The sequence below is a fragment of the Megascapheus bottae genome, chromosome 21, assembly GCF_031878675.1.
Source record: "Megascapheus bottae isolate mThoBot1 chromosome 21, mThoBot2.hap1, whole genome shotgun sequence".
Classification (NCBI taxonomy): domain Eukaryota; kingdom Metazoa; phylum Chordata; class Mammalia; order Rodentia; family Geomyidae; genus Megascapheus; species Megascapheus bottae.
The window spans coordinates 14,613,365-14,640,322 of record NC_143529.1 but is presented as its reverse complement, the minus strand read 5'-3'; the positions used below and the strand labels follow the sequence as shown (position 1 = coordinate 14,640,322).

General features: G+C 43.3%; 1 protein-coding gene across 3 annotated transcripts in view; it reads right to left on the bottom strand.

The window, feature by feature from the left end:
• Positions 1-26,958, bottom strand: part of Nrp2 (neuropilin 2) — a 122,087-nt gene that overhangs the window by 25,557 nt on the left and 69,572 nt on the right. For all 3 annotated transcript variants that reach the window (XM_090354672.1, XM_090354673.1, XM_090354674.1), the window contains exons 11-15: positions 26,647-26,763; positions 23,725-23,865; positions 12,874-13,136; positions 11,221-11,317; positions 9,998-10,018 (exon numbers count right to left, since the gene is read on the bottom strand). In XM_090354672.1, the coding sequence (XP_090210798.1) occupies positions 9,998-10,018; positions 11,221-11,317; positions 12,874-13,136; positions 23,725-23,865; positions 26,647-26,763 (639 nt within the window). The remainder of the gene's footprint in view (positions 1-9,997; positions 10,019-11,220; positions 11,318-12,873; positions 13,137-23,724; positions 23,866-26,646; positions 26,764-26,958) is intronic.

Sequence of the window (26,958 nt, the reverse complement as noted above, 5' to 3'; positions counted from 1 at the left end):
TCTACTTTATAGCATATAAACCATTATTCTCTCTCTCTCTCTCTCTCTCTCTCTCTCTCTCTCTCTCTCTCTCTCTCTCTCTCTCTTCTCTCTCTCTCTCTCTCGCTCTTTCTCTCTCTCTCTCTCTCTCTCTCTCACACACACACACACACACACACACACACACACACACACACAGATGCTGCAAAGACTGTTGGGATTCGGTTAGGCGGATCCTCCATGTGGGTGGAAGTGCTATATTTGGTGTGGCTGGCCAGCATTTTCCAACAATGTATTAATTAGGCTGGCTAGACATGAAGGTAAATTCCACCTTGGCTTGCCAAGGTTTCTGGGCCCATTGAAATCAGCCTGGTCTTGTATAAACAGGTCAATTACTACTGTCAAGCAATGACTAACTCATCATCATCTTCTTCTTTTTTAAACAATTGGATCTAGGATTTTAGAAGCAGATTGGATGGGAAGTTACAACAGAATACGTGGGCACAAAGCGAGAGAGGTTATGTGAGAGTGACAGTGAGTAGGCAAAGGGAGGGAGATCATTCTTAATCACGGAAAAGAGAACCCAGAGGGAAAGCTAGCAGGGGATTTAAAAGCTGCCATGTTCACTGGCCGGCCTCTGGTTGCCATGGAGACGCTGTAGTAGATTTAAGCCCAGGGTAACTCTGGAGAAAGACTGGCTAGATTCCCACTTGATGCAAAACAGTGCTACAACTTGATTCTCCCAAAGATTTACATCAGATGAGAATCTGGCCCAGAAAGGACTAGGCGCTTTTGAGCTTGCCAAAACCAGACATGATCTTTACTTCTGAAAAATGATGTATGCTTAACCTATGAAAAATGCCTCCCTAGCTGCTGGCACCAAGTACTGATGGCCAAAAGATGTGTCTTCTCCACCCTTAGGGTTCGCCAGAGGAGGGGGGGATGGGAGGGAGGTGCTGCTGCCTCTTCATGTATCAACCTAACTGCTCTGTAAGTGTGTGCGCCTCTGATCACCAGGCAGCCTGGCTTCTTTTATACTCGCCTTTGGGAGTCTCTCCCAGCCATTTCCAAACTCTCATCTCCATTTTACCTAAGAATCTGTATAAAAATGGTGTCCAACAAATGCCATTTGGTTGAGTCAAACACTCAACTAAAGCACAAGCTCCTTATTTGGAGTCAGCACACTTGAATTCCTGTAGCCCGAACCCCAGAATGCCTCTTTCATTTGGAGGACTAGCTGAGAGGTATGTTAGACCTTCTAATGGCTTCTCAGAAGTCACAGAAAATAAAAAGTATTTTTTATTGGAAAAATCTTTCAAAGCTGTCCTAACTAGTCAAGACTTAACTGCTGCTGCTTTCAAATTTTTGAGATCTCCTTCCATAAAGTTGCAGGTTCATGGCTAGCCCTTGGGTTGTCAGAAGTCCCTGAAATTGAAGGGGTTTTGTCAAGGCTGTCCTTCCCTGCACACTCCTCAGGAATGTCACATCCACATCCCTGGGGTGGGAGAGTCCCAGAATTAAAGGGTTCCCCTAAGGCCACTTTTAATAACTCATCTTTGCACACATTACCACTTATTCTTTTCTTTGTCCCAAAGCTATTTTCCTACCTTTAATAATTTCATTACTATAGTGGGACAAGGACCTCCTGCCTTTCTTTCTCTTTAATTTGTGGTCATACTGGAAATGAGGCACAGAAACAAAGAAAAAGAAAGAGTCTGAAATGGTTCCTTGAAGTGGTAAACTGGCCATCAACTCACAATCCCGCTCACCAAGAATATCTAGTGCTTCAGAACCATCTGGCAGCTGGAGTTTTGTTTTTTTGTTTTTTTGTTTTTTGCCAGTTGTGGGCTTGAGCTCAAGGCCTGAGCACTGTCCTTGGACTTTCTCAAGGTTAGAACTCTACCACTTGAGCCTCAGCACCATTTCTGGCTTTTTTCTATGTATGTGGTACTGAGGAATCGAACCCGGGTCCTCGTGCATGCTAGGCAAGCACTCTACCACTAGGCCAAACTCCCGGCCCTTGGCAGCTGGATTTTTGTGTGAGTTCACAAGAATGCAGGAGAAGCAGAGTGCAGGGATGGGCTCAGAATTCCTGAGCACTCTCCCTCTTCTTCCCCCACAAATATGTAGTCAGGTTTACCTCTGATCTGTCTCCAAAGTAAAGGTCATCCTCTAATGAGACTGTGGCTCACCCATCACAGAAAAGGATGTTGGTACATCCGCAATGATTGAGTCCCTGGCAAAAGTGCCTGATCAGACCCCAAACATAGATGCACAAATTCCCATTTAAGCAGAACACAGTAACAACTACTAATATGACTTCCATTGCCAGCTGGTCTCAGTTCAAAGGTTCACTTTCTCTCAGTACATGAGTTCCCCACAAGAAATACACCACCTTGGGCTCCAAATGCTGGGAATGGAGGAAGCCTTAGAGCTGCTCAAGAGCATTTCTGATGGCAGACAGAAAGTTGAGGCGCAATGAAGAAAATCTTCCTTTCTGGTGGAGGAAGGCTAACTCACAATATGTGGAGGCCAATTACCTCAGAGTTTTGTTTTGGACTCCACTTTAGGGAAAAGACCACCTTCTCCTTTCCTACCAATGTTCCCTTTCCTGAAATCATGAACGTGCAGAAATGAGTGATAAAAGTCATTTTGACATTATACTGCCACCCCTGAATGTGTTTACTTAGCTGGTATGTTAGCTCATACCTATAATCCTAACTACTCAGAAGGTGGAGATCTGAGTATTGTAGTTCAAAGCCAGCCTAGGCAGAAAAGTTTGTGAGATACTTATCTCTAGCTAAGCACCAAAAAGCCAGAAGTAGAGCTATGGCTCAAGTGGTAAAGTACAAGCCATGGGTAAAAGAACTCAGAGACAGCATTCAAGCCCCAGGGCCATCCCAACACATAAATAAATAAATATATACATAAATACATAAATGCTACTTAGACATCTAAGAAAACATACAATATGAATTCATGTTTTTAATGTTAAGAGAGGTTACAAAAGACAGGATATGACTAACAATGCTTTCCTCATCCTCTAATGAACATGTTTTTAAATGATCAGCTGCTGGGAGCCAGGTTTCCCAGAACATTTTCTGGCTATAGAGACTCAACCTCGAAAGGCAGATAGCTTGTGCTGCATGGAATCTGGCTTTGTCCCAGCCTTGAAGGGCTATATGCTAATGGGGCTGTGGTTTGACACTTAGAGAAATGAAGGTGATAAATCAGTGAGTTAAACTTGTACCCAAAGCACCTTCTCAGACCACACTAGCAATCTAATGAGTGCCGGATGGATGGATAAATGGATAGGTGTGGAAGGACAGATGGATGGACAGATGGATGGAGGAATGAATTTTGGACCAACTTTCAGACTCTCTGGAAAACATGGATGACTCACTGGTACTTCATAGAACAATTATTCTCAGAAAATGCTAGTAATGTCGCTTACTTATTTGGTACCTCTTTGAGAAGGTAGGGGAAAAAAGTGTCCACTTTGGGCAGCTGCCACCTGTACCAGTTGCTCAGGTTGACAAGTAGTTGGATTTTAGTCCCATCTACCATCTGGATTCTGGACTAGACATCCTAACCTGGGAGAAAGAAGGCTGATTAGCCTTCAACTTTGTCTAGCACTGGTGATACATTGGGCCTAACTTTCCCTTTGATTGTTCTAACTTCTACGGCTTGCTAAATATCTTTTTCCCCCTTGGGAAACGCTTTCAATTCCTGAAGTATTTTTCATTAATTTCCACTCCTAATTTCCCACAAAGTTTTCTCATTGTTCAAGGTAATGAGAAACAGATATTTAAATAGTCAATAACTCCAAGTTTATTTGCAAGGTTGAACAGGCTCCCATCTGTAAAAGTTCTGGGCTCTCTGGAGAAAAGCAACATGAATGCAAAGAATTTGAATTTTGAGAAACAATAAATTCTGAGACCCCACACATGGGAAAAGTAAGAAAAGAAATTATACATTAGGTAGTCATTTTTCCATTCCTATTTGTAAGTGAGGTTACTGATTAAGTGAGCAATTGGGAAATGTCCTTATAAGAACAGCAGCAGAGTGGACATCTTCTATGGGACTGCCACTGGTCTATGGGCTTTATGTGAATTATCTTGTTTATTCCTCATGATCCTCAGATGGAACACAGGACTTGAGTGGACATGTGATTTTCTTCTGGTTTCATTGGGAGGGACATTGAGGCACAGGCAGAGTGAAACCCAAAGGATGATCCTGAGCTCTTGGAAGTACTGCACACTGCTACTAAGAGGCTCAGCTAGGACTGGAACCAAGTGAGATGAATCCTCAGCCTTTGTTCTAAATCATGGGTCAGCTGACTGCTGGCTTAATGGGACAAATCCAGCCCTCTTCCTGTTTTCATAAACGAAGTTTTTGGAACCCAGATACCCTCTTTAGTTACAAGTGGTGCATGCTTGCCTTTGTACTTCAATGGCAGAGTTGAATGTTTGTGAGACTATATATTCTCCAAAACTGGTAATATTGACTAATTGGCCTTTCACAGTACAGTTTTGAAGACCCTTTGGTTATCAAGAAAGACTGGGACAGGAAGCAACTCTGTTGCTTTCTGCCTCTTCCTCTTCTGGAGCCTATCTAAGGGTTGTCATCGCTCATTCAAGGCAGGTTCTCCCAGAATACCTTTAAAGAGAAACCATCTTCGATGTCTATGTTCACAGACTGTCACCCAGACCTAAAGAAGCATAGAGGATGTGTCTGAAAGATACCAAGGGTGAATCTTCCCTTGCTATAAAACATAAAAACTTTGAACATAAAAACTATTTTAGGCTTATCCTGTCTGCAGCACCCTTCCTGTACCTGTTGAGAATGAAGTGATGGTGAAGGGATGTTTCAGATAAAAAGGTTTGTTTAATTTGGGGAGTTAAATAACAGAAAAGGGTTGTCTCTACTAGGAAAGTTTATATTAGATAATAGAAGAAGGCATTCACGTCCACTGATTTGTTTGGGAAAAGGATGTTGAAGTACAAAGCATATCTGAGAAATGACTCTTTCTGTTAGTCTGATGAGCCACTTATCTGGAGGGAGAGTCAGGCCGATTTTCAGTGAGCTCCCCATACTACTCAGAGGCTCAGCCTGTATCCCCATGCCTCTCTAAGAAAGCCTCTGAATTCAGATCCCTGGCTGCCTAAGGCTCAGGACCCTTCCCGTCTTCTTGGTAACACCTGTGCTGCCTCTTATAGACCTGTCCTGTGTATTTTCAGAGAGAGATACAGTTACTGAACAACATTTTCTCCTATCCTTCAACAAAACTTCCTGTAGCAACCGTTTGGATGAGCTGTAACTGATGGGGAGAGAGTATGTCTGACCCTGGTGATGGGAGAGGATGTGTACACAAGCACATTTCACAAGGCGTGCCTACCTCGGTGTCCCCTGGCAGCCCAGACTCTACCCAGCTCACACATCCACCCTCATCTTTCCTCACTCAGCAACACCTCCCTTTAATCTGGCAGTGGAGACGGCAACAGGAGAAAGAGGAGGATTGTCATATCACAGCTGCCTATGTCTGGGACCCTGGCAGGGGTTGGAGCACTTCTCTATGTGCCTTTCGTGGGAGGATTACATAAAAATCACCGTTTAACCTTCTCTGTGACTTAGAAGTACACAGTGCTGGAAAGGAAAGGGGCTTCAGGTGGAAGGCAGCCTGAGGTCAGGCAATGCCTGGGAAGATGGGCATGGGGAAAAGAGCTAGGGACAGAGAATAATATATTGGCACCAAGTAAACAACTCAAAATCCAAGGCATAGAGTCAGATGCCAGCCACCCTTGGCATTATCCCCACATGGTCTCTTAAGACTAGTCTTAGCTGGGCACTAGTTGCCCATGCCTGTAATTCTAGCTACTGAAGAGGCTGAGATCTGAGGATAGATGTTCAAAGCCAGATCAGGTATAAAACTCCATGCAACTCTTACCTCTAATTAACCAACAAAAAGTAGAGCTGTGGCTCAAGTGGTACAGTAACAACCTTGAGTGCAAAGGTTAAGAGACAGCACCCAGGCTTTGAGTTCAATCCCCACTACCAGCACAAACAACAACCAAAACTGGTATCTTCTGTTGCTATGAGACAGCCTTTGATGCTCATTTTCTCCTGGTTGTATGTGGATGAAAATTGCAAAGGACAGCAAAAAGGCATCTAGTAGAACCCAAAAGATGAGGTATAGCATCCTCAGAAGTGACCTGAGACATAAACCCATGCTCACTCAGGTCCAGCAAAAGAGATTATACATTCTCTTTAACATTCATTAGGGTAAGACAGCAGTTCAGAGTCCTCGTTCCTGTGCATCAGGCCTCAATTCTCATGACTCTCACAGGTGGAGCAAAGACCCTGGGCCTGCTGCTCCAGTTCCACCCAAATCCTGAAGCCTCCAATGAGAAGAAATCTTATCACTGTCATGAGCTACTAAAATATCTGGTCAACAGCCACAGCTCCACTTCCAGTTTTTTTTTTTTTTTTTTTTTTTTTTTTTTTTTTTTTTTTGCAGGGGGTGGTTTGCTTTTGTTTTTTGGTCAGTTGTAGAGCTTGAACTCTAGACCTGGGCACTGTCCCTCTTCAGCTCAAGGCTAGTACTCTACCACTTGAGCCACAGGGCCACTTCCAGTTTTCTGGTGGTTAATTAGAGATAAGAATCTCACAAACTTTAGTGCCCCATCTGGCTTTGAACCGTGATTCTCAGATCTCAGCCCCCGTAGCTAAGATTAGAGATATAAGCTACCGATACTGGCCCCACTTCCAGTTTTTAAGTGGTTAATTGGAGAAAGCATTCTTGCATGGACTTTTCTACCCAGGGTTGGATTAAACCATGATCCGTAAATCTTAGCCTCCTGAGTAGCTAGGATTACAGGTGTAAGCTACCAGCACCCAGCTTCATATACTCCTACTGACTTCTTTATTAGTCTTTTTTTTCTTTTATTGAAAAAAGAATGTATCAGGAATAAGGAAATAATCCATCACCTTAGCAACACACTTTTCAGTTGCCCATTCTAGTTTCACATGTGTAAAAAGATCAAATCCTAGAAAAGGTACATGACAACACCATATTTATACCACTGCTTCTTTTTTTAAAAAAAGAAAAAAAGAGAGAAAAGATGCACACCCAGGCTGCATTGTTTAAAATGTGACTCAGCAACAACAGAAAGGTCTTCTTAAGAATCTCATGACAACACGGTTCATTCATTCTAGCCTCTTCTTTCTATAGTTCTTTCTTTCCACAGCCTCTCTTCAGAACTGACTCACACTTCAGCGCACAATCTCGATGTGCACGCAAACCAGCAAACACAAGACAATTAGGATAAAAAGACAATGTTGCACAGCAAGAAAGAAACTAGTAAGAAGTAGAAACTGAAAGATATTTCAAAATATGAAAGGTCAAGAATACCTAATAAGCCCAGGTCTAAAGGCCACTCTTACTGTATTTCCCTAAAGATTAACTGAACACACATTGATCTTTCCTAATGAATGAGATGATTTCTGTGCCATGGCTAATTTATAAAGGAAAAGAAAAACACCAGTACACACACACACCCCACACACACCACACACACAATGTAAATGCTTGTGAATGGTATTTTAACATCAGTCTCCCATACCTTGCCTGCCCAAACCTGATTTCTGTCTATTTCCTGAAGGCTCCTGCTGTCCTGCCTAGGAGAGGAACAGGTGAGGTAGATCACATTGTTCTCTTTCCTCTCCCAAAGGAGAAAAGACAGAGAGGCATTCAGAGGCCTAGTTGCTTCTCAGCCTGAAAAAAGCAACCTCTCGGCCCTAGGTTCATCTGGATATCTGCCTGCAGTTGCACATAAAGTGTACCAATGTGATTAAAATTGTTCCCTTCTCAATTCCAAGTTTGCTCTTGACCCCTATGATCTTTTATTTCCTCTTTCCAAAAATGCCTGCTCTCAGCTAGGGGCCAATTCATGCAACTCACACCGTTTCTGCACAATTCCCAAAGCAATCCATTGGGAATTCTTACATTCAAGACATTAAGCTTTGGGTTTATTTTGGCTAAAGATGCACTGTGCTCAGATGAGATTTTATTTATATATTTTCTATACAAGTGGACATGACTGGATCGTGCAGCCCTGTGGAAACATATGGCTTTAGGGAAAGCATATGTGCCTGGTTTGTTTATTCTCTTACAGAAGCAAGGCCCTCAGCCACCGCACTTGTCAGTCATGACCGGAGCCAATGCTTGACCGGAACATTATCTGTGGAAGTTGCTGACATGCTCAACTCAGTCTTTCTGGGAGCTTCATCTTAACAGCCCAGAGAGGCAGGTGAAACAACAAAAGCCACTATCCTTCCCTAGCAACAGCGTTACCTGGGGTCCTGAAGGTTAGGACCCGAACTCAACTGTAATCCAAGCTCTTCCATTTGGGTCTCAGCCTTCCCTCTAATATTTTGGATGTAGGTTCACATGACTCATACCCGGATGGCAATAAAGGTATACAAAAACTCTCAACATATTAAAATGTGGATGGGACGTGGCATGAAATTAAGAGAGGTAAGGAAGAGTAAGAGCAAAAGAATATGTGTATATATATATATATGCATGCTATATAGGCCTGTCATTTTCCTCTCTCTAAAACATTCCCCTTTCACCCATTGTCTTCACACTGAAGGTGACCTGGAATCTGGGAGCACATGTAGTGGCAAGCTAAGAAGTCATTTCTTTCTAGCCAAGAGCTAGACAGGTTAATATGAGTAAAGAGGATATAAAATGGCAGCCCTTGTCTCTGACATGCCAGCAGCTATATAGTGAGGCCCATATAGTACAAACAGGGTACAGTAGCCCTCAAGTTGTTGGCACCAGGTAGTCTAGAAAATTACCCATCATTGGCTGAGGGTCAGGGATTCCAGCATACATTCACACATGGGCCAGCTAATGGCTCCAAAAATATGTAGCATTAGAAACCCAGAGAAACTTAGCAGTACCAACTGGTTGCAAAGAGACCAAATGTTAAAGTCACTTCCTGTATTAGAAGAGCACAGATGAGGCCAGGCACTGGTGGCTCATGTCTGTAATCCTTGCTACTCAGGAGGCTGAGATCTGAAGATCACCATTCCAAGACAGACCAGACCAAAAAACAAAAAAACAAAAACTACTCCCAATTAACCAGCAAGAAGCCAGAAATGAAAGTGTGTCTCAAGTGGTAGAGTGCCAGCTTTGACTAAAAAAGCTAAAGGGAACATCCAGGCTCTGAGCTTAACCCCCAGAACTGGCACAAAGAAAAAGAAAAGCAAAGCACAAATGTAATCATCACCCAAGATTGGAGGACTTTTTTTTTTAGTTGAGATAAGCAACCTAAATTCTTCTTTCTTTGCCCTACTATTTACTTTCTTAGGGGGAAAATTTTCCTTTTCTGGGTTTCCATCCTGAATTTAAAATGTTCTAGCTTACATCACCAAATGTGTCTCCTTAGCCCATCTACCAGGTGCCAGTTTCTGAATTCGGCAACTTCCTTCTTATGATTATCCTTCCTGAGTCTTTCCTTAATGTTTGTCCCTCACAAAGGCTGCCTGTCACTAGACCTCTCTGAGAGTTAATTGAGACCACTGCCTGAGACCCTGGAGCTGGAAATAAACCATCTTCAGGCTAAAATAAATCATTGCCACCTCATTTCACTTTTAATTTACTGTGGAATTTTTTTTTGGTTGAGTCTTCCCACAGCCTCTCCTGACTCACCACTCCTGCATTTTCAGCCTCATTGCTCCCCGTTGGACAATGCAAGGCTGCAAGGTTTATCTCTAACCTATTTGTCTCTATTATAGGTTTCTAAACTTTAATTATAGAGACAGTAAGGATCTCAATCTCCGCATCTATGGGTGTTGTTGGCGCCATCTACTGGTGGAAAGGAACAGCATCTATTTTCTCTTAGAAGCTTTGTCACCACCATTGGATGTACTCCACCCACCTGATTCTCATTCTCTGGGAGAAGGAAAAGGCATGCAAAATAAAATTTGTTTTTACCTTTAAAATTCTCACCTGCAAACGCTGAGATGGGTTCTAGAAAAAAAAACAGAAAAACGTAAGAGATAAATGGAAGAAATTATTTCCATTAGATTATTTGATAACAACACACTATGGAAAGTGCTCGGTATCTCTATATGATCTAGATTGTGTGTAATATATTATCATTTCAGGCTTGATTTGGAAAGGAAAGGATTCTCACTGTTTCTTTGGAATAAAAAGACCTTCATAGAGTAATGGATCCCCAAAGCATTGTAATCAGTCACTTACCACTGATTACTTTCTCAGAGTCAGGATTACTGTTTGATGCCCAGAGCCTGAGAGTTGCCTGGGGGACTGGGGTTGTCTCAATTGATTCTGACATCATCAGGCATACATGCACACACACACACACACACACACACACACACACACACACTGGGATCAAGAGCCAAGACAAATCGTGACTTATGGGTTGACTGGAAACAGATCCTGTTCATTCTCAGGATTTCCCTCTTTCTTTCAGGAAAATCTCTGCCTCTGATAGGTGACCAGAATGCCACTTGGGAGATGCTGCCATAGCATGAAGCCCTGGGTGAAATGGGTGCATCTCGGGAGATTTGAATTCTTTAGTCAGGTTCAATTCCTGTAATTCTAGAAATAAGAGGAATTAAACCTCTATTATTTACTCTATCAAAGCAATTCTTCTGCCAGACATAGTTCTATAGTATTGGTGGGATACTTGCTCAGTCATGGTATCCTTCCATGAGGTACATAGAATTTTTAATCCTACAACTCCAGGATCTTGGCCATTGGCAATTTAAAGTGAGCTGTAGCCTCTCATTTTACATGCTGTAATTGGTCTTGCCATTCATTCTCATAAAACGACTACCTGGGTGATTGTGCTATCATTCATAAGCATGTGTACTATTTTCACTCAGTACCCAGGATTCTGTTAAGTCCATCAAACCTTTTCAGCAGGTGCTCTTGCCTTCTGCCATTGTCTTTGCAAAACAAAAACAACCCCAACAACTGAAGTTTGGTGATGGGGTCTTGGCACTCTGAATCTTCATAGACTTAATTTACATCTCCTTCTGATTGGGAATACGGATAGAAGCTTTCACCATATCTCTCAAGCCTCTCATCCTGAACGTAGCCCAGGGTCCACCCACCCTGGGGACACTGTGTTTGAATATAGCCTGTAGCTTCCTTGTACCCCAGTTCTGGTGTCTTATTCCAAAGATACAGTGGCCACTCACCCATGCAGTGCTCCAGCGGGACATCTGTGCTTATCCGAATGTCATCAATGGCAATCTCGCCTGAACGTCCTTTTCCTATCACTCCCTCAAACACAATCTAGAAGCCGGAAGAATAAGAGTCATGGTTAACTGAGCTTCCTAGTCCAAGCAGCACAAACATTTCCAATTTTCTGTGAAGTGTGTGTGTGTGTGTGTGTGTGTGTGTGTTTGTGCTCATGCACAATTGCACCTGGCACACATCTGTGGACCACATGGCTACAGTTCTTGAGATCCTAATTTAAAAAGAGTTAGTTCAAATCAGATGCATATTTGAGGGAATAAGAACATATAACAAGGTGATGGATATTGTTGTCCAGTTACTAGGCTGTATTGATTAAAAAGACCACAATCAGGGTGCATTTAAAGAGCAGGGGTGGTGGTTGACATTTCCCTAGCAATTTTTGAGGTTCCTTTCTCATAAATCTTTCAAATGCCCATATCAGGTATTTGAAAACTCAGAGGTCAGGAGCAGGTGAAGGTAATATGAGAAATACAGTATCTAGGATTGGGCGGCCTCGAGGCTCCTTAAGGTACACTGCCTGAAGACTCCATTATTACAAGTAGGAGAGAAATAACTAGGTCTTCCACCTCAGTCTACTGAACAAACACTAAGGAGGCATTAGGTACAAGCATCGTAAGAAAACCTGGTAAGACTGCTGCCCAGAGAAACAAACCGTCTAGTGTGTGATGTGAGACAAAAGTACAAAAACAGGTTCTTGTAAGACACACATCCAGGTTAGTCAATGGAAACCCAGGTGGAGGAAGGGAGGATTTGAGGACATGCATTCTCCTCACAAGAAAGCAGCTGCAGGCTGCCCACAGGAGTCTCTCTGCTCTGTGGTCTTCAATCACTCCTCATTCTCTCCCTCCTCAGCTTCTCGCTGCAAACGAGCCCGTGTCCTCTGGCAAGCTGAGTGAGCAGTTGGCTGCCTCACTAGCCATCTGTTGCTCCTCATCTGGGGAGGAGCAGGTTAATGCCTTGGCTGCCTCTCAGTCACCTTACCCAGTGTGACTGTCCCAACCCCAGCTTCAGCTACAGCTGCACGTGACCATCTGGGCCTCAGTCTCCTGCTCCATGGGACAGAGATAATAGAACTCAATTCCTGGAGCTGTTGTGAGAGAAGCTACTTGTTTTAAGATTGTTTTCGTCTGCTGGCCAGTCTAACTGCACCTGTGCCCCTTCTTGGTTCTCAGTCCCTGCCACAGGCCTGAGAGAGTATTCTCATTGCTTCCTCCATTCTGAGAAGAATCCACAGATCCCCTTCCCACGTGTTTGTTTGTATTTATTTCCCTGGCTTCTCTGTCTCTTTGTCCGCCTAACTGATAGCAATCTAAAATAAAATGGAGAGAAGAAACATTTGTTGGAGAAGATTTCAGCAATATAAAAGGCAATAGGATGAACAAAGAACCAAGTCTGGGAGTAGAGATAGGCACATTCTGAATAACAAATAAGAGTGTCATTTAGTTGCCATGGTGACAGGAGGAACACAATGAAAACAGCAGAGCTTAACCACATCCCTTAATGATGAATGGGCATGGCCCTTTGAAATATTGCAATACAGGATCACAGTGAGTGCCCTGTATCTCCCCACACACTTCCCTTCACCACCCCACCTGATACTCCATGTCGTAGCTGGGCAGGATGATGCGGCCGTGCCTCCACTCGCCATCCTGGTCCTCTCGGATGACCCAGAGGAGCTTGCTCTCCTGGCTGGCTTCCCGAACCACCTGCAGCGCCACCCCATGGCCACCTGTGGCTTGGTACTGGAACTCCATGCACACGGGGCTCCGTGGCAGGTGCACAGGTGGACTGATGAGCCTCCCATATTGGCCCTCTCGACGGCCATCACTCTGGAGCCTCAAGAAGTTCTTCTCATCTAGGGGAGACAAACCCAAAGGCAGGCTCTTGGTAAAGGCTTGGGAAAGATATCAGCTTGCACTTGGGGCCCCTTCAGTGGAAAACTGGGAATGGAATGTGGATTCATTTTTTTAAAAATGTATTCATGTCAATGTTCAGGCCATGTCCCTTTCTGAAGATCCCTTCAGATTCCTGACTCAAATGCATGTCCTTCTGAACCCCTGTCTGCAGTCTCTTGTCACACTGGTTCTTTCTTCTATAGCTCCACATCATTTGTTTTGTACCTCTTGCATACAAAGCACCTGGAAAGGTCAACCTTAAGACTTAGCCTGTTGTATATGGGCCTGTCCTGTCTCCTCAGACTCTAAGAGACCAGACCCCTTGTCTATTCATCATTGGCTCACCCAAAGGGCTAATACAGTCTAATGAATGAATTACCAGGGAATGGCTTACAGAGGGTGAAGTGGCTGCCAGATTGGCGGGTGAGTGTGGCCAGGTGGTGTGTGCTTTGAGCTTCTCTTGTCTTAGTTGGGCAATGTCCAAATGGAAGACATTTAAAACCTTCTGTCTCTGCCAGAACTGCTGGATGGTGCCTGGGCTCCGGTGACTGCGACTCAGGCAGAACAGGAGGTAGTGACCAAGCAGGGTGATTCAGGGATTGAATATGCCATTCCCTTCCTTATGCCTGGACTTGGACTTTCTTAGGCAATCAGGCACATACCCCTCCAGTGATAGAGATACAGCCTTTATCATGAACAAAGGCTACATTTAGCCGAAAATCTACAAGTTCTCGGAAATTAAGGGTTCATCAATCTGAATGCCTCAAGAGTAGGTCTTTTAGCAAACTGGTTTCAATTTGGTAGAAATTTAGATAGAAGACTGAGTTCTGGATACGATTGGCAGGCTGTATGCCTCACAGACACAGAAGTGGATAGAGCGCCTACAACTGCAGCTGGTTCAGCAGTACTTGAGACACGTATGCAGATAGCAAGGGGCATCTGAGCAGGAATATCACTGCTTGCTTTTGGCTTTCAAACACAGATTATGTTGTGCCAAATGTTTCTGCCAGCGGGCAGGGCCATGGTTCCGCTACATATCCAGCATGGAATGTGGGCTTGTCAGATACCTCAGGATCCTGTAAGTATGATGCCATGCTAGTCTGAAATACCTCTGCACAGAATTTTCTTCCTCAATAGTGTCTGCGCACATCCTGAGCTTGTTGATGACTGAGAAGCAGAGCCAACACCCATCTTGATCTGTGGGTGTTATCTTTCTAAGCTTGTGAGAATTCCCACTAGTGGCCCAGCAAAGCAATCCCTCCTTCTTCAGCCCCTCTTCCTCTTTGCCCACCTCACTAGCTCACCTCAGCCCCTTTTTATAACCAGAGATGCTAGGATGATACCTTGAAACTACCCTCTCTTGGGTCAATTAGATGGGTTTAGGATACATAAGGATAATTTCAGGCTGTGATTTCTGTACCACTCAGAGTCCTATCTGTCTACATATCCCACAATATCTGAATTCTGATGGGCTTAAGTCTGCCCAGATGATAAAAAAAGCAGCTGTCTGTCTTCAAAGAGAATTTTTAATGATGGAGGTCTGCTGAGGGTGGAGAGACTGATACCATAACCAAGCAATGATCTCCTAAACCTATGTTTCCCCTATCAGATCATACTAACCACTATTGACGATAATAATTACAGCTCATGATGCTTTACATGTTACAAAACACATTGGCATGCACTATTTCATTTCTTTATAAGACTTACTAATTTTGCTCAGAAAGGTTAAAGTGACATGGTCAAAGTAGTTCCCTACTTTGCTTTAATGATAATGCCCAGACCTGACCGATGGCTTTTTTTTTTTTAAATCATTTTTGCAGTTTTTTTCAGCTGCCTATAGGTGTCTCACCCCAAAACCTTTGCCTCTGTTTGAGGCAAACTGGATTCCCTATTGGACCTGTTGCTGCCTTTTTCCCTGTTCCCTAAAATTCCTCACTCACTCACATCTCCACCTTTTCCATCTTTACTGCCAGATCTTCTCCTAACTATTCTGGAATATACAACATTAACCCCATCTTCTCTCATCAACTCTAGCATCAACTATACCCATTAATTTTTATCTACCTTCTTCTTTTACAAAGAACTTGGAGGCCTTCTTCTATGTCTTGGAGCACTAACTGACACTATAATGTATTTTTTGCATATTTTTCTTGTCACCTCAAAGTACATGGTACTGGTTTTGTGTCTATAAAGCTTAACATTGCTTCTTCCTCCTTTTCCTAGACTGTGCCATGTATATGGTACTATTCAAGGTAAGTTTCTTCCCATGAATGAATGAATGACCATATGAATAAAGAGTGCCATGAGGTTATACATTGGAAATGAAGACAGGGAGAATCAGTTAGCCTTTGTAAACATCTCACATTCATAAAATCTCTCTCCAATCCCCTCCATTCTCCTGAGCCAACAGCTCCTTTCAAAGGTGACATGAGCTAACAGTAACAAGTGTCCTGTGGAGGCATCTAGGTGACCAGCACATGAGCGAGAAACTTGCATATGTTCCTACATTCTGGGTAACTTCTAAGCCCTTTCTGTTTCCATCTCATCTTATAAAAGAAACCAGATTTCAGAGACTTATTATTCATCCTTCTTTCTTCACAGTTTCACAAATAAGACCCACTTGCTGCTTGAAAATTGCTTGGCAGAAATACTGTCACTTGTGTAAATTTGCATTCATAAACGGCAGGGGAATCATAGCATAATAGTTAGAAGTGGCTAAGTAACATATGTTGGGGGGAGGGAAGCAGGTTAACTGGATTTTTATCTGGGGGAACTCTATTCACCCATTCTGTCACTAACGCATTAGGCACACAACCAGGCCAAGGGGTCTGGGGTAGGGTGGGGGGGCTCTCAGTAGCCCCTCCCTCTCTTTTCACTTCTTCTCTCCTCTCCCACCCCCCTCACAGTAGGACAATAATCATTATGCATGATTTAAAGGGCTGTGGCAAGACCAGGGAGTTAATGCTAGTGGCGTGCTAAGCGCCAGCAGCTGAAGGATCATAATTCAGCGCTGACATCTGAGCTAATCCACTAGTTTGCAGAATCTCCAGACAAGCAGGCCTCTGGATTTCACTTAGTTAAATCATTTGTGCCCTACTTGTCTGTTAAGTGCTATGAGCTCCAGGGAAGAAAGATGATATGTAAATTTAAGGAATTAGCAGTCGACATCAGTCACAGGGACACTGAGCTGCACAATGTCCCTGCCTGTCACCAAAAGAGGTCTGATTAGAACCAGGGACATCATGAAGGAATGGCTTAGGCCAAAGAAGTGCAAGGAAAGGAGTGGGGGGGGGGGGAGGATCAAGAGGAAGAGAATGAGAGAATGACTAGACCAGTGTTGAACTGGAGGCTCCTTTTATCTTATCTTTTATAGTCTTCCCATGTAGTTAGTTTTATTTTCTTTATTTATTAGGAAAATAAAGGAAACTAGAGCTCAGAGAATTGAAGAAACCTGTTCAAAACCAGAAGGATGGAAGTAGGAACTGAACTTCAATGGAACACTGGAAACTTGCCAAGGCACAGTGTCTTACCCAGTATGGAATCCTAGCCTAAGGCTTACTAATTCTGTAAAGCCATAAACTTTCCATCTGTAAAATGGATACAACAACAGTATGACTGCATAGGGCTGTGGAGAGGAGTGGATTAAAACCAACTACGAAAAGTGCTTTTGCATACTATCGGGGACACAGTGAATGCTGAAGAAAATGTATTGCTGTCATTCTACATACTCCCTCCCATGCTCTCCTTTGTTTTACTGGGGAAAAAAAATATAGACTGACTACCAATAACTTTGGAATTCTGATCCAAGACTCAAAGTATGGTTTGGCCTGAGGATGGTAACACAGTGTTCTCTGGAATAAGATGGTTCCCCAGAGCTGCCCTTATGCCAGAAAACAAGTTTGTCCATTCTGCACTGCTCACCATGTGTTTTGTATCACTGTACGAAAGAAGACATAGTCCTCCCTCAAGAGTGGGGCCTCAAGCTGGGAAGTGCTGGCTCACACCTGTAGTCCTAGCTACTCAAGAGGCTGAGATCTGAAGATCAAGGTTCAAAGCCAGCCCAGCCAGAAAAGTCTGTGAGACTCTTACCTTCAAATAATTGGTAAAAATCCAAAAGAGGAAGCATGGCTCAAATGGTAGAGTGCAAGCCTTGAGTGGAAAAAGCCAAGGAAAATCCCAAAGCCCTGAGTATTGGGAAGAAAGGAAGGAAGGAAGGAAGGAAGAAAGAAAGCGAGAGAGAAAGAGAGAAAAAGAGAGAAAGAGAAAGAGAGAAAAAGAAAGAAAGAAAGAAGGAAGGAAAGAAAGAAAGAAAGAAAGAAAGAAAGAAAGAAAGAAAGAAAGAAAAGAAAGAAAAAAGAGAGACAAGAGACAAAGAGAAGGAAGAAGGGGAGGGAGGGAGGAAGGAAGGAGACTGTAGTGGTCATCTAGAACATGGTAACCCTGCCCCCCCACAAAGGAAGTATGCTAAAACATCCCCAAGAATACTGTTCAATTGTCCGCCAGTCACTTTACGTTCTCTAGAGAAGAAGCTTCCGTAGGCCACGTCAGAAATGAGTTGTGTAGGTCGCAACCCTAACTGTCAAGAACTTCTTCAATCCAGGTTTTAGCCTTCCTGCTGTCATTTGAACACATCTCTTCTTTCTCTCCCTGATGGAACACGGCCAGTTTCTGTCCTCTAAGTCAGAAACATTTTTACTCATAAAGAATTGAAACATCTAGTCTGTGCTGACTCAGGAAACAAAGGCTCCTCATCACTTGCAATGTCCCTTTTCCAAGGTTTTGGCTATAGGGCTAGACTGCCATCGACCCCTCTTTTTGAGTTCTTTGAATTCATGACATTTGTCCATAGATGCTGAGATTAAACACATGTTGCAAGCTCAGTTTGTCCTTGAATATCCCAGTTCAGGGCACATCACTGCCAAATAGCCAGGAAGCTCTAAGCATATGGTGGCTGTTGATGATCTGATGTTAGCAGGGCGTGGGGGAGGCATGGACTACTTTAATGATTTCCTTGGACTTAGAGGAAAAGCGCTTTGGATTGTCAACTGACTAAAAGCCATCCCTGTCTGCTGGGAGCCACCTTCTTGTTCTTGTAGCTGATAGCTGTGAGGTCAGTAATGGATAGTTTCCAAAGAAAAGACAATGGAAAGGAAATATGTCGAGCTGCTGAAATAGAATGAAAAGAAATAATGTTCCTGAAATAAGAATTCTTCTTCTGGACCTTAAATATTTGGGAGCATTTTGCTTGGGTCCTTGACTCCAAACATCTGTTGTTGCCAACAAAGCAGAGAAAACAACCACAAGGGAAGGAACAACAGGGGTTCAAAAGGGCAGGGAGGAAACATAGAGGACAGCGTGGCTCAGGCCTTTCAACTCGCTGCTGTCTCTACAGAGGGTCTCTCCGTATTTCACCTGGCGATTTATGGTTCCATCTGGCTTCAGTGGTTTAAGGGGCCAATGAGCACGTGACTGTTGTTTGGCCCAACTGAATTGTAATGGATTCAATTGAATCTACACTTCACCAAACCCTGAAATAAATCACCAGCTTCATCCTTTTGGCTATCTCAAAGCCAAACATGCCATCTGTCCAACAAATACATCTCCTGGCTAGCATGTTGCCCTCCTACTAGAACAACCATCTGAAAGAATATTTAGGACAGCAGGAGATGTAGTCTCTTAGTAGAGGTCATACTTAAACCATGAGTCAGCCCTCAGCTGGTTTCCCAAGGTCAGTCTGCTCAGGTCCTCAAATTAACAATAAGTTATGGAAGCCGTGGGTCTGGGATGAATTCAGCAGGATGTTTTCAAGATTTACAATAGAACATTCTCCAGACACGTAAAGGCTTCGAGCCTGATCTTTGTATGAGTCTACGTAGAGTTGGTGTTTGGTACGTCAGCTGTCACAAAAGTTTTGTCATGGAGACAGTCATGTAGGCATTGGGTCTTTTTGTTGTCAGTCCATACTCTCCCAGGGAACACAGTCAATCAGACTTCTAAAGAAATGGGCAACAGTTTCTTTCTACTGCCGTCTTTGCTACAAAGCCAGAGATATTTTCCTCTCTTCCTTCAGTAAGGGTCTCCATTCTGTCCCTTGCTAGCTGACATTATTTCTTCAACATGGGCTTTCTTTTTCAGTCAAACTTGTCCTGATTTCTCATTAGCTATCCAACTTCCTAAGGAGTTTCTAGCCTTATATTTTTATTTTATTTTATTTTATTATTTTTTTAGCCTTAGTATTTTTAGTTGTGTTGAACCAGCCAAACCACAGCAACTTCCCTGGAAAGGTAACTCAATCTTGTGTCTATCTACCATCTACGTTGTTACTATGTAATCTTCTGAGCTCAGAGTTTTGTTAATTTTTTGAAATACAGTTACTATTAATTAAATGACCAAAATGAAGCCCGTCATATATATATATATATATATATATATATATATATATCAGCCCTTTGATACTTTGGTTAACCTCATCAAGTCTGATCACAGTGACATCGATGATAACAGTAACTATTATTGTTGTTATATTATTTAGTGTTTTTTCAGGGAATCTTTTGTGTGTGTGTGTGTGTTTGCTGGTCCTGAGGCTTGAACTCAGGGTCTGGGCACTGTCCCTGAGCTTTTGAGCTTTTGTGCTCAAGGCTTGTGTCACAGCTCCACTTTTGGCTTTTGACGGTTAACTGGAGATAAGAGTCTCAGACTTTCCTGCCGGGCTGGCTTTGAACTATGATCCTTAGATTTCAGCCTCCTGAGTAGCCAGGATTACAATCATGAGTGACTGGTATTTTTTTGACTGACTAGAAATAGATCTTATACCAGTGTGTTATCTACTTACTTTGTGATAGTTGCTTAGTGAGGTAGAATGACACAAAAAGCTAATAATACCAACCCTTCTAGTAAGGGTTCATCCTCTAATTATCTGACTCTGAGTTTTTGGCAAATGAAGGAACAAAAGTATCAGTCAGGGATCCAAGGTTGCTTTTATGTTCATGTACAAATATACTATAGTGTTACTGTCCGGTTCTTTGGTAATAGACACATTCTCTATCTGCAATGACCAAACAATGTGACTGGTGCAACAGCAGAATTGAAGCATTAGCTGTATTAATTTTAATTAATTAAAATTAAATTTTAAAGAGCAACATGTGGTTTGGACTCCAATATGAAACACTGTAGCTCTGGATGCCTCGGCCAACCCAATCCTCTGTTCCTGAAAGATGTGACTCTGATTTCCCTCAGAACCATCTATGATCAAAGCAGCTGAGCTTGTAGGTAGAAAAGATGCCAGCTCTATTAAGGGTAGCACTTTCATTGTCATTGTAGCTACAGGAAAAAATCTTCTTGAGAACAGGAGCAGGTTGCTCTGCCACCACCAGGGGTCAGTGGTTTGGAACCCATTCCCCAGGGATGGGTATGAACACACTCCAGGCAGCTCAGCCACAAGCAAATGGCTAAAAAAAGAAATTCCAAGTGACTTGAAAGACTATCTCGAAAAACAAAAACAGTGGAATAAAAACAGTGGGTGTCTTGTCGGCCTCAAGCAACTATTACCACTAGCCAAAAGAACAGAACTAATTGCTGACTTAAAAGGAGAAGGAAAAGCGGGTGGGAAGGAGGGGGAAAGAAAACATGGGAAAACAACTAAATCATAAAATATCTAAGGAATGTCAGTAGTTTCCATAGACACTTCCCATCGAATGGCCTGTGCATGAGATTTCAACATGGTTCCTTCCTCTCTTCTTTCTACCCTTCCTTTCATCCCTATTCCCTCACCCTAGATGGAGACATCTCCTCTCTAAAATTTAATTACTTCTGTTTACCTATCTAATAAAGGGATAAAGCACTTGGCACACTTCTCTCCAAGAGGAGAATGGTCTCCTTTTTGTGGCTTAGCAAAGTATGGGTGACTCGGTGGCTTTCAGGTTGGCTCCATGGCGCCAGTCACTCTGAACCCATTAGCATTTGCCCTGCCCCTAACCATGCACAGCTGTGTCCTTTCTCCCAACTGCTCCCCTCAGGGCCCCCATTCTTTTTTTTTTTTTTAAGAAGAAAGGACCACCCTAGACAAAAAAGGAGTGTTCTCTCTCGGGCTAACGGCCTGCTTTTGAGTTTTGTAAGCAGAAAAGGAATGGGAAATAGAATCAGTTTGGAAATGATCAGATGAGGGTAGAAAGAAGAGCTCTGAGGACAATATTATGATTTTGTGTCCCAGAGGCAGGTTACAAGTGCCACTTTTCCAAACTTCAGGTATTCCTCTGGAAGAAGAAAATAATTGTTTTCTTTCTCAATATCTTAAGGGAGGTACAACACTACATCTTGCAGTTCCTTATGGCCCTAATTTTCTCTGTCCCCATCCATTCAGCCGAAGGTTGGAATCGTGCCTGCTCTGTGAAGCCAGATCCGAGAAGCCATCCCAAACCACAGGGTGTCATGAGTCAACTAAAATGAGGACAAAAGACTAGAATTCACAACCAGTAGCCAGGGTCAACAAGTAGGGTGTTCAGGTGGGGGCTGTCATTGGACCAGGAGGGAGTGGAAAGAAGGGAAAGACAATGGCAGAACAGGCCAAGATACTTTCAAACTAGTGGCCTTGAAGTCTGGGCAGGGCTGGCTTCAGACACTCTTAGAGAAAATGTGCTTAGAGGAGTGTAAAGAAGAAGGCCAGAGGTATCTGAAAATGGACAGTGTGTAAGATGGGACACTGTAGAGCCTATGTGAACAAGAGCCCATGTTTCAGAATGGCTGTGCCAAGTTGCACCTTATCTCATACCTCGTGAGATTACATGGACAACAGGCATGCATAAAAATCACTGACACACTCCTCCACGGACATGGGGTGTATACACAGACACTAACTATACCCTACCGACCTGCCCGACGTTCAGATAAAGCATGGGGGTTGGGAAAAACCACCAATTAACTGGAGGCAGTCTCAAAGGAGAGGAAATGAAATGAAAAATCGAGGCTGGGTTATAAAAATAAGTATTTTTTTCCAATGTGCAGGAGGCTCATTATATTAATTAAACCTTATTGCAGTGAGTGAGAAGGGGAGGGTGATTAAGGCTGGCAGTGGGGTAAGTGTTCTCTCCTGTGCCCGAGGCAGTGGCAATCCTCAGATACTAATCTCTCCTAGTGGCCACTCAAATGCTGAAGAGATAAACACTTGAAATATGAAAATGTTTTTCTTCAGAGCAGACACTGTGACCCTCTGGGAAGCCAAGTGTGGACTATGGCAGCAGGCCATAGACTACAAGTATTCTCCTAGTGCCAATGCCACTGCCATGCCCCTTGGGGTACTTGGCAATTGAGTGGCTCTGAGGAGGTCAATAGCAGGAGACGACCCACCACATTAATATTTTAGCCTTTTGCCATTGTATGCTAACAACATTTGGTCTTCTACAGTTTCACAATTAACCCTTTTCCTCGCACATGTTTATGGGATGTCTAAGGTCCAAGCTAAAGGTAGAGGAAAATGGAAAGCTAATGAGTGGACCAATACATACCCGCTTTGAGAGAACTACTTGTTACATTTTCTGGGATTGTGCAAGTTAGTTAAATTATGTAGTTTCATACTAAAAGGAGAAAGGCAATAAATACCCCAAATGTAACACTTACTTAATACATTTCATCAGTATCTCTACTTTAGAAGTTATTTAGATCTGCTCTATCTATACAATGGAAAAACTCAATTATTGTTTCTGTCAACTCCACCTCCAATGACATGTTTGGTAGGTCAACCTGAACTATGTCAAGGGTGTTTGCACTACTGAAAGTGGCATATGTTACAAAGCATGTTTGGGTTTTATTTTCTTCCCCAGTCCTTGGCTACCAGAAGGCTTCTGTTAAAACATGTGACAGTGGAGATGGCAAACAATTCTTATTTCTATGTTTAGAAGGTCTAAAGGCCAACCATCTCTATAAGCAGAGCCTTGACTGTCGTCAGAGATCTAGTTCTTTGAAAACCAAAGGGCAGGCATAACAATAATTTAAGGACTGGCAGAAAGATTCTTTGAGGCCAAGTGCCAGACAACTCTGCTAGGCACAGCATGGGTATCACACCCAGGGGCATGACAACATTTCAATCCCTTGACTTGATTGGCTTTAGGAGCCAATCCGAAGTGTGTGTCAGAGCCAAGACCAATTGCTTTCTCAATGAGCCACTTTAGAAATAATCCCTAGTTTAAAGGTGACAAAATGTCCCATGACTGTGACTGGCCAGGACAAATGGACTCTGATGGAGTCCTCCTATCTCCTAGGACTTCCAATTGCTTCTTTTTGCTTTTTCTGTATTTTATCTCATCTCCCCACTTCTTTCTTTCTTTGTTTTTTTCTTTCTCTTTCTCTGTCCCTCCCTCCTAGATTCCAGGCTATGATGTAATCACAGGAGAGGGCTGGAAACCACCAACCAGCTAGAATGTGGTGGTTTGTGGCCCCAGACCAAAGAATTTCTCTTCAGTGGGAAGTGGCAAAGCTTCCAAGGGAGTCAGAGCTGCAAACTGAGGAACAGTCTAGCCTTTCATGTGACATCACCGTCCTCAGCTGGCTTACCTGGGAATGTCCGGTCATTGGGGCTGGTACTGCTGGTCCAGGTGCTCCTGAACCACTTGGCATGATCATATATCCAACCGCAGGACTCCTCAGGGAAATCAAAGTTGCAATTGAATCCTGAAGGGAGCTGCAAATCCTTGTCTAGAAGGAGGAGAAAAAAAATAATCCAAGAGAAAGGCAAATGAAATTGGTCTACAGAATAGCAACAGTGGTGCTATTTCAATGGCTGGCAAGGCCTGAGTGGAGAGGGCAGAAAGAAGTGGCTCCTTTACTTATTCATTTAACTCATTTTGGCGATTGCTGGTTTTTGGGTCAGGCTTTGGTCTCATCCTTCCCAGGCATGAACGCCAAGTCTGCCAGTGGTTTCCATAGTAAGCAATTGTAAATGAGACCACCGAATAGCTTCAGGCACTAATCGGCTTCTTCTGTCTACCTCAGAGAGCAGACAAATGTGAAAACTGCTGTTCCCTAAATGCCAGAGAAGAATGTATCCCCAGTGCCTCAGTGGCAGGCTGGCTCCCAAAAAGGGATCATCTCATCTCTTGCCAGACTGGCTCTCAGAAGTGATGGAGTGGCCCATTAGCATTAGGAGAGGCTGAAATGCCTGGGAGGTTTTGGCCAGTGAAAGGAAAGTGACCTCAAACATGGGGCCAGCTTGTTTACTGCTCTTCCCATCTCTTGGTGCTACACCTCTTATTTCAGAAGACTTAGATGGTGGGGTTCCTTCTAGGTGGGCAACTTGACATGTTAGTAAAAAGAAGAGGCAAGACCAGAAGGCTACCAAGCCAAGTGCTCATCAGCATGAAAAGCATATTTACATTCCCTGAGAGTCCCTGAAGGCCAGGTTCTCGGGGGAAGCAAAGAATGTTTTCCCCACAGAAACCAAACAAGAAGCCACATAATGGTTCCTCCTTATCTGCTTGGGAAACTTACCTGCCAGAGTCCAAAGACTGATCTAAGGGGAGTTTCTTTGGGGTTCTCCATCCAGATTCCAAAATTTAGTATGAGCCAGTGCCAAATACATGATTAAGTGGAGGTGATGTGTTGGCGGGGAAAGACAGGAAATGGGAACTCAAATTTGGATATTTGCCTGCTGTAGCTTCAGCGGAAGTGCTGGTGAATGCTGGTAGCAGGGAGGAAGCAGGGGTCTTTGACCTTCTCCTTCCCTTCCTACATTCCCAGAGAGGGATTTCCGAAAGGAAGGTTCAGAGCACAGGTGAGGAAGTCTGAAGGGAACAGTGGACTGGTAGAAACAAATTGCTCACTGTGGGAAGGAAGGGCGGGCTAGACTGGTATCTAGGTGGACAGGATGCTGCTGACCTTAGCAGCAGGAGACAGATTGCCAGCAGACCCTGTTTGTGTCTCCTCCTTCCCAAGAGAGAATAGTTAATGTTTGCCCACTCTTGGCCACAGTCAGTCTGAGTGGAGCAGAAACACATGGAATCCATTAGAGAAGCATCAACCTGTGGCTTGGAAAAGTCAGCCCTTAGCCCTCACCATCCCCTTCTCTCAACAATTTCTGAACGTCTATTTTTCCGTTCGAAAATAGAGTAATTCAATATACCATAATTCATCGCTAATGTTTACATGCATACTGTATCTCAGGAACCCAAGTCCACACACATAAAAAAAAAAAAAGAGGGGGGCAGGAGGGGAGGAGCAGTGGAAGGGAAGAAGGGCCTATCAAAGAAACCTCAAATCAAACAAACCACTAGAAATGATTAAATTATATTAAAAACAAACTTCTGAAATATCACAGCAGAACCCGTAAACTTTCCTTTGGATTGCTATTTTGATAGAACCCTTACTTCCCTGCCCCTCACCCCAGCAAGTTACCTCTGTGAATCTAACTTCCTATATGTTCCATTCTAGCTTTTCAAACTGTCTTCAACATGACCTAGAAGATTCTCCATGTCTACTTCTCTTTATAAAACAAACACAAGTTCATGAACATGTCAGGATTCTGCGCTCCACTAACCCCGACCAATGGTGTTCCCCACCCACCCACTATATAAATGCACATTCCCCAAAGCATATGCATTCAATTATCATGTTGCAGCCACACAACTTGGACGCTTAATTTTGGCTTTCCTCCCATTCTTCCACGAATCTATGCAGTTCTACACATACTCCAAATGGCTTCGTGTGCAGGTTTGACACATCTCACCAAATGCCTACATTTTCATGTCCATCTCAAGTCTCTTCTCCAATCTTCCTTCATTTTGTTTAATGACCAGTTAATAATAATCAGTAAGAACAGTTAATAATCATCAGTAGTTTCCTATAAACGGAGGCCGTCAAACTTAAAATTCCAGCCAAGAATGCCAGGTGTTCCAGAATTTGTGGCTTAACAGGAATGGCCCCACTAGTTGGTGGCCTAACCGATATGATTTAAAATGTGACTTACTTTTGAGCTCTGCCAGTTACTGTTTTTATCTAACTTGGACGTTGCTTAGGAGATAAAATGAGGACCACAAACTTTCCAAGTGAAAAGATGATCCAAAAATGAGGATTTCCTATGTTTTGAAGAGCTGGTGGAGAGTTCCTTTTCCTATTTCTACTTGTGTCCTCAACCTGCTCTCAGTCATAGAAAATGCATTACATTGTCTTGAAGAATCATTTCTTTCATGTTTTCTTAAACTGGGGCTGCGGAAGGTACCATCTGAGACTTCATCTCAGCCAATGACAAGTGGGTTTGCACCTGTGGGGTTGTATTGGTTGTTGCAGTATCTGAATATTTCTAAATTGGTGGTTAAAAATAGCCATTACCCCAACCTCTGAGTATTTTTATCTCTGATGCCTTCTCTGAAAGTCTCCTAGACCAGGGAACCCCAAGGTCCTGTCCAGCTAGAGAACAGCTCCAACTCTGGCAGGTTCACACCCATGCCATCTCAGATATACATTACCCACCCCAATCCTTACCATCTTCAAAGCTGCAGTTCTCTCCACATTCTGTGGCTTCCTCATCGACAGGATATGGAGTGGTGGTCTCTTCACTCTTCTCTGTGGGTCCCAGCGTCTCTACTGTGGGCTTGGAGTCTATAAAAGGGAAGAGGAAAGAATGCTGCAGCAGCCTGGGGGGCAACCCAGCAAGGGAAAGAAACCCTAAATGAAATTTCCTCTCCCATGGTGGTCTTGTGAAAAGGAAAACAAAGAGGCACACCTGTGCTCAAGCCCTGATGCCACCTCTGCTTGTTGAACATGAATGAGAACCATGTAGAGCTGCAGAAACAG